This window comes from Aythya ferina (assembly GCF_964211825.1).
Source record: "Aythya ferina genome assembly, chromosome: 24".
NCBI lineage: Eukaryota > Metazoa > Chordata > Aves > Anseriformes > Anatidae > Aythya > Aythya ferina.
The window spans coordinates 3,567,004-3,575,398 of NC_140322.1; the positions used below are offsets into that span (position 1 = coordinate 3,567,004).

The window sequence follows — 8,395 nt, forward strand, 5'->3', positions numbered from 1 at the left end:
TCAGCCCCCGGTCTCGTGGCCTCATCCTGCTGCCTGCTGGGGACTCGACATCACGGCAACGAGTCCCGGGGCTGTGCTGGTGGCCCTGGAACCTGTTGGCTGCGCCCTTTTAGGGTCTGGAGTCGATTTATCCATTTCCCAAAGCTGGGACAGGCGCATGTGTGTGTCCCAGCTCTGTGGCATTGAGGTGTGGTGGGGCCACATCCAGCAGCAGCTCCTCTCTCGGGGGGGAAAAAGGGTGTGGGGGGGATGCCAGGGCCTGGCTGGGGACCTGGGGACCATCCCCATGGCCCCCACTCAGGGCTCGGGGGGGGTCTTGGAGGGTCCGGCCATCCTACAGGCGCTGTAGAGGGAGAGGCAGAGCCCGGCGGCCGCCAGCAGCAGGGCCAGGGGGGGCAGCGCCCGCTCCTTGGGCTCAGCGCCCCGTCCTGCCGCCAGCTGCATCTGGGGGGGGAGAGGAGAGGGAAAAAAGGGGAAGAAGGGGGAAAAAAAGGGGTGACGCCACCCCCAGACCCCTCCCAGGGGACAGCCCCAGCCCACAGCCTGCCCTGAGCGACCCCAATGCACGCACAGCTGGGATATGGGGAAGAAAGGGGGGGGCTTTTTCCAGCGGGGTGCCCCCACTGCAGCACCCACAGCGATTTTGGGGTGCCCCCAACCCCAGCCCTGCCCCAGCGCCCCCACCACCAGCGTGGAGCCAGGACACGGCTGGGCATGGCTCCAGCATCCAGCAGGCCTCGTGGGGAGGATCGGGGGATCCCCGCTCGTCGCCCCCACCCCCAGTTTTTGCTCGCCCCTTACCTGGAGCAGGCGAAAATACCCCGGGGTGAGGCGTCGGGGCCGGATGATCATGGTGCGAGGGGGGCAGCAGGATCAGGCCCCGCGGCCCCTCCGAAAGCGGCGGCGAGCGCGGCGCCGCTGTCAGCAGCGATCAGCGCCCGCTGCTCCCCCAAGCGCACACAGCACAGCGGGGGGGGGGCACGGAGGCGTTTCGGGGGGAACCGGGGCGGGTTTGGGACCGGGGAGAGCCGGGTGTGGAGGGGAGGCAGCCCCCGGCTTGCTGTAGGGGAAGGGGTGGCGGTGGGGTTGGGATCGGGGGGCGAAATCCTCGTGGTGGGGAGCGGGTTGGTGGTGGGGGGGGTGCACTGGTGTCAGGAGTTGTGCCGGGGCTCAGCCCTCGCTGTATGGCCGGGGGGGTCCTGGTTGTGTCCCCATCGCCTCCTCCTCGCCTCCTCCTCGTCTCCTCATCTCGTGGCCTTCAGAAAATGGAGTTTGGGGCCCCCCCAAGCCGCGCTCGCCATCGTTCCCCGCAGGGCGTTTCGACGGCCGCCCCGGGGTTGTGAGTCACGCAGGGCGCGTCGCGGCTGCCTCGCCCCACTGGGGCCGTACTGGGGCCGTACTGGGCCGTACTGGGAGAGAGGGAGCGGAGGGAGGGAGGCCTCGGTGAGCGGCACCCGGGCGCGCCAATGGGGCCGGCCTGACCTGGCGCAGGTTTGTGGCGGGGCCGTGCGCTGGTTCCGGCCCTGCCGCCGCCATGGAGCCCGTGGGCGCCTGGGGCCCTGCACAGGTGGCGGCCTGGCTGCGAGGTGAGACCCCAAAACCCCCCCAAAAAACAAAACCCACCCCCCACAGCCAGCTTGGGGTGCCCCAAACCCCATGGGGGGGACCCCAGTGGGGTGGGTGGGGAGGAGGAGGGGGGTGGCTCTGCTTTGGGGACAGCGCTGGGGCAGAGATTCCCCCAAAAAATGATCCCTGGGGGTGATATTTGGGGTGGGGGGTGTGGGGAAGGGGCTGTGTGTGTGTCCTCACCCCCAGGTCATGGTGCTGAGACCTGGCGGGCTCATTGCACGGATGGCACCCTCCCAATAGCCAGGCGTCACCCCCAAATGAGTGACACGGGGGTCACCGAGCCAGGGGACAACGGATGGGGGGGGGGGCTCAGAGCCCCGCACCGTCCCCCCCTACCCCGTTCGCCTGGCTCTAGGGGAGGGTTTTTGGGGCAGGGCTGGACGCGGCGGTGCAGGGGTACCCCTTCGAGGCCTGGGGGCTGGCGGGCACCGAGCTGCTGGGGCTGTCGGCGGGGGGCCTGGAGGCGCTGGGCGTGCGGCGCGTGGGGCACCAGGAGCTGCTGCTGGACGCCGTGGAGCAGCTTCGAGCCCTGGTGAGCCCGGGGCACCCATGGGTGCTGCTGGGGTGAGGGCTGGGAGAAAGGGAGGGGGGGTGGGGGTAAGGTGGGGGGGGGAGGGGGGACACGGGGAACACTGGGGGGGATGGAGGGGGGATTTGGGGTTATCCTGGGGGGGGTGGAAGGGGGATTTGGGGTTACTCTGGAGGGGATGGGGGGGAGATTTGGGGTTACCCTGGGGGGGGTGGAGGGGGGACATGGGGGCACCCTTGGGGGACATGGAGGCACCCTGGGGAGAGTGGAGGGGGGATTTGGGGTTATCCTGGGGGGAAAGGAGGGGGGATTTGGGGGCACCCTGGGGGGGATGGAGAGGGGATTTGGGGGCACCCTGGGGAGGATGCAGGGGGGACATGGGGACACCCTGGGGTGGATGAGGGGGGACATGGGGCACCCTGGGGGGAATGGAGGGGGGTTTTGGGGTTACCCTGGGGAGGATGGGGGAGAGATTTGGGGGCACCCTGGGGGGCATGGAGGGGGGACATGGGGGCACCCTGGGCTGGATGGAGGGCGGATATGGGGGCACCCTGGGGTGGATGTAGGGTTTTTAGGGGGACACGTGGAGACACCCTAGGCTGGATGAGACACAAGGGGGTTATCCAGGGCTGGATGGAGCAGGGGGACACGGGGACCCCCTGGGCTGAACAGAGAGAGAGATGCGGGGTCTTGGAGCCCCCTGATCTGTATCCTGCCCCCCCCGGTCCCCTCTGCAGGACACAGAGCTGGCGAGCACCAGCCTGCGGACACTGACGGAGGGGCTGCGGGACCTGGCGCTGCGCACCCAGACCCTGGTGCTGGAGGGGCCACCCGGGGGTGTCACCCCCCAGCCGCCCCCCTTCGCCCTGCTGGCCTGCGTGGTGGAGCTGATCGGGGCCGCCAAGGGGCTCTTCTCCTGGCTCAACAGGTCCGGGGCGGGCAAGGGGGGCACCCATGGGTGCCGGGCGCACCCCGTGGTTGGCGCTGAGCTCTCTGCCCTGCTCCCCAGGTACCTTTTCTCCACCCTGAACGACTTTTCGGCCAGCAGGGACATCGTCCTGCTCTGCGCCCGGCTGGCGGAGGTGCTGCAGGCGGTGGGTGCCCGGGGTGCACTGTCCCGTGCCCCCAAACCTCTGTGCGATGGGTGGGGGCGGGAGGAGAAATGGGGTGAGGGGGAGCTCCTTTTGGGGTCCCCCCTGGCTGGAAAAGGGGGGGCTGATCCGTCCCGCTCAGCCCTGTGCTTTGTCCCCCCCCCCCCAGGACTGCTCGGCAGTGGAGAGGAACGGCCAGATCCTGCTGATCGTAAGTGTGGGGTGAGGAGGGGGCTGCAAATTGTTGGGGGGGGGGTCCTGGTGGTCCTGCCCTCCCCCCCCATCATCCCCGTGTTTTCACCCGCAGTGCCAGCACATCGTGGGCATCTGCGAGAGCATCCTGGGCTGCAGCCCCCCGGCTCTGCTGGACCGCAGAGCTGTGCTGGAGCGCGTGGGGCTGCTGCCCCCCCCCGAGCCATGGGGTAGCCCCCCGGCATCTCCCAGCACCCCCACACTGCCCCCCAAACCATGGGGCAGCCCCCCAGGATCCCCCAGCACCCCCACGCTGCCCTCCAACCCACTGGTGAGTCCCCCGGTGCCCCCCACCTTCCCTTTCCCGTGTCCCCCCCCCTCACACAACCCCTTTTTTAGGGCCTGGACATCATCTCCACCAGCTCCTGCCTGCACTTCGTGACCGCGAACAACTTGGAGGTGAGCTGGGGGCTGCCCCCCCCCGCCTGCCACCACCCCCCGCTGTCCCCCGCTGTCCCCCTGTCCCCGTTTTAGCCCCAGCCGTGGGAGATGCTGCCCCCCCCACCCCACTGCAGCCCATGGGGTCAGATCCTGGGAGCCCCTCCAGGCCCTAACCCACCCCCCCCAGTCCCCAAATTTTTGGGTGGCTGCGTGCGGCTGAGACCGGGCAGCCCATCACAGGAGTGGGCCCCTCTCTGCGTCCCCATCCCACCAGCCCCTCGCCCCCCTGCGGCTGCCTGGCCCCAATTAGGGTCAGGCCCACGGGTTAATGATTAACCCCCCTCGTTAACCACCCTCCTCCCACCGTCCCGTCACCCCCTGCCCTGGGTTTCCCAGGCTGGGACCCTTCCTGAAAGCCCCCTGCCCTGCCTCTGCCCCAGGCCCTGGCAGCGCAGGGGGGGCGCATCCTGCCCGGAGATGAGATCGTGCAGGTCAACGAGCAGGTGGTGGTGAGTCGGGGATGGATATGGGGTTTTGGGGTGCATGGGGGCGTGGGTATGGCCGGGAGGTTGTGGTTGGGGAACCCGGCACAGCTCAGGGCTGCAGGATGCTTACCTCTGGCCGGGGGACGATTTGGGGGATGCAGAAGCTGGGGTCAAAGGGGATTTGGGGTCTGGGAGGGTGCATGGGGCCGGGTTTTGTCCCCCAGTCAGCAGGGTGCTGTGGCAGGTGGGCTGGACACGCACCAACCTGGCGAAGAAGCTGCTGGAGAAGGCGAGCGGGGTGACGTTGGTGCTGAAGAAGGTCCCCCTCAGCCCGCCTGGCTCCCCCCTGTCCCCCCGGCAGCAGGTGAGCAATCCCAGTGCTCCCAGTGCCAAACTGGGCTGTGCTGGGAATTGGGCAGAGCCGGGCACCTCCAGTACTGGTGGTACCTACAGCCCGGGGGTTGTGGGGGTGTCACCCCAAAATGAGGCGACGCTGCGGGATGCAGGCTCTGAGGCTCCATCCCCAGGTGCCAGGAGCCTTTTCGGATGCTGCGGATCCTCCCGGCGCCAAAAGCAGCGAGTGCCCCGGCAGCCCCGTGTCCCTGACGTCCAGGTGAGCCCCGGCCTCGTGCCCCACGGCCCCAAACCCCACGAACCCAAACCCCACAGCCCCATCCCCAGCGGGACCGGCGGCGTCGCGGCGGCCGAGCGCAGCCTGGGTCAGCTGCCGGCAGTCTTAAGCAACGATGACAACGGCAACAGCCCCAAAGTGCCTCTGTTTGTAATTAATTTGCTTGGTAACGTTTTAATGGGGCAGAAACTATATTTAGAAATGACCCTTCTCCTCTCCCGGAATGGAAAGGCGTCCGCACAGCCGTTGGCGCCGCGGGCCGGGCTGAGCTCGGTGCCGCTGGGAGATTTTTGGGGTGGGGAGCGAGGCTGGTGCCCAGGCTGGGAGCCCCGCAGGGGATATTTTTGCAGCTCAGGGGTTCTTTCTACCCCCAGCGTGGCCGCCGACGTGGATTCAGGGCCAGACTCTGCACCGGACCCCGGCACCGACGAGGAGGACGAGCGTGACACGAGGCTGCTGGGGGAGGATTTGAGCGAGCTCCCCCCGGCACCGCTCGGCCGCGGTAGGAGGGGAGAGGAGGGGAAGGAGCCGCTGCTCCCCACGGGACGGGAGGCTACAGGGAGGCTGCAGGGAGGCTGCAGCCCCGCTCACTCTTCTCAGGTGCTGTGGAGGACACGGTGTGGGAGGCCAGCACCCCACCGGGCACCCCGTGCTCGCCACGCACCCCCACGGGGGGGGCAGCCCCCAGGATTGGGGCTCAGGGCACGGAGCCCGGCCAGATCCCTGGGGAGGTGAGAGCTTTTGGGGACAGCTGTAGGGGAAAAGGGATTTTTTATGTCCTGCCTGTTCCCAGTGAGGACAAGCTGCCGGGCTTGCTGCTGCAGGGGGGGTGAGGTGGGGGTCTCGAGGGGCTGCTTGGGGTGGGGGTCTTGGCGGTGCCTGGGCTCGCAGCACTGCCCTCACCTGCCTGCATCATCCCTAATCTCTCATCCATCCCCTTCTAGGGCAGCCCTGAAACTGGACGTAGACCCAAAGGTGAGCATGGTGCTGCCGGGACTGGTGCCAGCAGGGTGGAGAGAGCCGGGCAGGGGGCCCGGCCCTTCATCCCCCCCCCCTTCATGCTGATGTGCCCCCAAACCCTGCGCCCGCAGGAGTGGCCACCAGGCTGAGCCGCCGGCGGGTCTCGTGCCGGGACCTGGGCCGGGTGGACTGCGATGGCTGGCTCCTGAAGAAGAAGGACCACGTGGGCTTCATGGCCCAGAAGTGGAAGCGGTGCTGGTTCGTGCTGAAGGGCCACACGCTCTACTGGTACCACCACCCCAACGTGAGTGGGGACGCCCTCATGCCCCCCCGCCATGGGGCTCTGCCGGCCGAGGTGGGCGCTGGACGCAGCCGTGTCTCCCCTGCAGGATGAGAAGGCTGTGGGTCTCCTCAACCTGGCCAGCTACAACCTGGAGAGCACGAGGGAGCAGAAAAAGAAATAGTGAGTGGGCACCACGGTGCCAGTGGGGTCCCCACGGTGCTGAGGATGCTGAGGATGGGGGCTCGGGGCTGGCTCCGGTCCCCAGGGAGCCCCAGCAGCACGGGCAGCCGCCCGCTTGTCCTTCCCCCAGCGTCTTCCAGCTCTCCCACGAGAGGTACAAACCCTTCATCTTCGCCGCAGAAACGCTGGCGGATTTAAGCATGTGAGTAACGCGGTGGCCCCTGACAGTCCTGCCACGCCGGGATGGCGATGACCCTCTGTCCGTCTGTCTGTCTGTCTGTCTGTCCGTCCTTTTTTCCCCCAGGTGGGTCAGCCACCTGATAACGGCCAAGACGAAGCACGCGCTGGCCCACCAGCCAGTGCCGCACAGGGAGGAAGGTAACAGGGGACATATAGTACGGGGATATATCATATATATGGGGACGTATAATATATATAATGTATAATATATGTGGAACATATAATATGGGGATGGCTGGGAGCTGTGGGTGGGAGCACCGGGAACTTTGCCCGTGGTCTGGGGAAAAAGTGAGAAATGTTCTTCGAGAGGAGGAGAGCTGGGGTGATGCTCAGCCCCTGGGGGGGCTGGGGGTCCCTGCCCCGCTGCTGGGACCACCCCAGGACCTTCTGATCCCTCTGCTCCTGCTGTCCTCCCCCGTGGCCTCCAGACTGCTACAGCGAGACAGAAGCCGAGGACCCCGATGACGAAGCTCCGCGGCAGGGCTGTGACTCGGTGAGTGGCCCTAAGGGACATCCCAAGGAGGGGACGGGAGGTCCTCGCCTCACCTCCCACCCTGTCTCTCCTGCAGCCAAAGAAAAGGCTGCAAAACACCCCAGAGAAAGGCCAGTTCTTCCCGGCCAGCGGCGAATCCAGCAGCACAGCCAGCAGCCCCCAGGGCAGCCCCCGGCCCTGGTCACCCGAGGGTAGGTGCTGGGGGATGTGGGGGCTCCGTGCCCTGTGCTAAATGGGGTCCCTGTTCCCTGCCACCCTGTGACCGACCTCCTCACAGCCACCCTTTTGCACATGTGTGTGTGCAAGGGGGGGGGGGTAAATCGAGCCCTTGCAGTGCTGTTGTTCTGCATTTTGTGCCTTCACCCCCATTTCGATCTCAGTCCCGGTCCCCCCTTTGGATGTGGGGTGTTCTCACAGGCAGGGGTGACCCCACAGGGTTTCAGGGCTGCCCCAAGCTCTGGTGCCCGTCTGCTCACCCAGAGCCCGGCGAGGAGGACCTGGAGAGCCTGATGCAGTGCCTGAAGCAGGGGGGGGTGTCCCTCATCGGGCGGCAGCGCTTCCTGACGCAGGAGCAGTGCCGCAGGTCCTTCGTCCGGCGCAACAAGAACCCCCACATCAACGAGAAAGTGCACGCCGTGCGGGCCCTGCAGAGCACGCTCAAGGTGGGAGCCCCCAGCCCCTGGCCCTACCACGGTCCCTGCACGGCCGCCCCAAAAAACGACCTTTTTCCTTGGCAGGCGAAGCTGGCGGAGCTGCAGGCCCTCGAGCAGCTGCTGGACGACGCCACGCTCACCTCGGAGAAGTTCACGCGCTGGAAGGAAGAGCACCAGGACCTGTACCAGGAGCTGCAGGAGTGCTGGGCACAGCGGCAGGGCCAGGACGGCAGCGGGGAGCCCAAGGCCGAGCAGAGCCCCCCAGGAGAGGCAGCCAAACCCTGACACCCCCCAGGGTCTCTGGCATCTCCATAAAACTCATGGTGCTGCGGGTGCTCTGCCCTCCATGGGGTGGGTGCATGGCAGGATTTGGGGTAGATCTGAAGGCTCAGACACCTTCTGCTACATCGCCCACGGGAGCGGGACGTTGCAGGGATGCTCTTGCTTTTTTTTCCAAGGACGTTTTGCCTCAGCCACATGTTTGCAATTTGGGGCCTTTTCCTGGAGGACCACGCTCCCACCGTGTGCCAGCGTGGTGCCTCTGCCTGGGCTCTCTTCTGTAAATAAAAACCGTGTCGGTGAGGGCTG

The 8,395-nt window shown here is 67.0% G+C and overlaps 1 protein-coding gene across 3 annotated transcripts; it reads left to right on the top strand.

The window, feature by feature from the left end:
• The first annotated feature begins 1,462 nt into the window (after window positions 1-1,462).
• CNKSR1 (connector enhancer of kinase suppressor of Ras 1) lies at window positions 1,463-8,389 on the top strand. Of its 3 annotated transcripts, none has more exons than XM_084497191.1 (22): window positions 1,463-1,586; window positions 2,004-2,161; window positions 2,896-3,086; window positions 3,168-3,252; window positions 3,419-3,460; window positions 3,557-3,688; window positions 3,740-3,772; window positions 3,841-3,900; window positions 4,323-4,391; window positions 4,612-4,734; window positions 4,877-4,980; window positions 5,373-5,500; window positions 5,599-5,729; window positions 5,943-5,973; window positions 6,090-6,262; window positions 6,348-6,421; window positions 6,552-6,623; window positions 6,726-6,799; window positions 7,090-7,154; window positions 7,231-7,345; window positions 7,572-7,816; window positions 7,892-8,389. In XM_084497191.1, the coding sequence occupies exons 1-22, from the start codon at window positions 1,535-1,537 to the stop codon at window positions 8,090-8,092; spliced, it is 2,358 nt and encodes a 785-aa protein (XP_084353317.1). In that variant the 5' UTR covers window positions 1,463-1,534; the 3' UTR covers window positions 8,093-8,389. The 3 variants fall into 3 exon arrangements, with proteins under 3 accessions (XP_084353317.1, XP_084353316.1, XP_084353315.1); XM_084497190.1 differs by having other exon boundaries at window positions 3,557-3,664; window positions 3,716-3,772; XM_084497189.1 differs by having other exon boundaries at window positions 3,557-3,772.
• Window positions 8,390-8,395: the final 6 nt, after the last annotated feature.

Excerpts from the sequence above, each read along its gene's own strand:
- CNKSR1 (XM_084497189.1), top strand. The coding sequence starts at position 1,535 with ATGGAGCCCGTGGGCGCCTGGGGCCCTGCACAGGTGGCGGCCTGGCTG. Across the intron at positions 6,624-6,725 it reads ACGCTGGCGGATTTAAGCAT|GTGGGTCAGCCACCTGATAA; the intron begins GTGAGTAACGCG and ends TTTTTCCCCCAG. Across the intron at positions 7,346-7,571 it reads CCGGCCCTGGTCACCCGAGG|GCAGGGGTGACCCCACAGGG; the intron begins GTAGGTGCTGGG and ends GTGTTCTCACAG.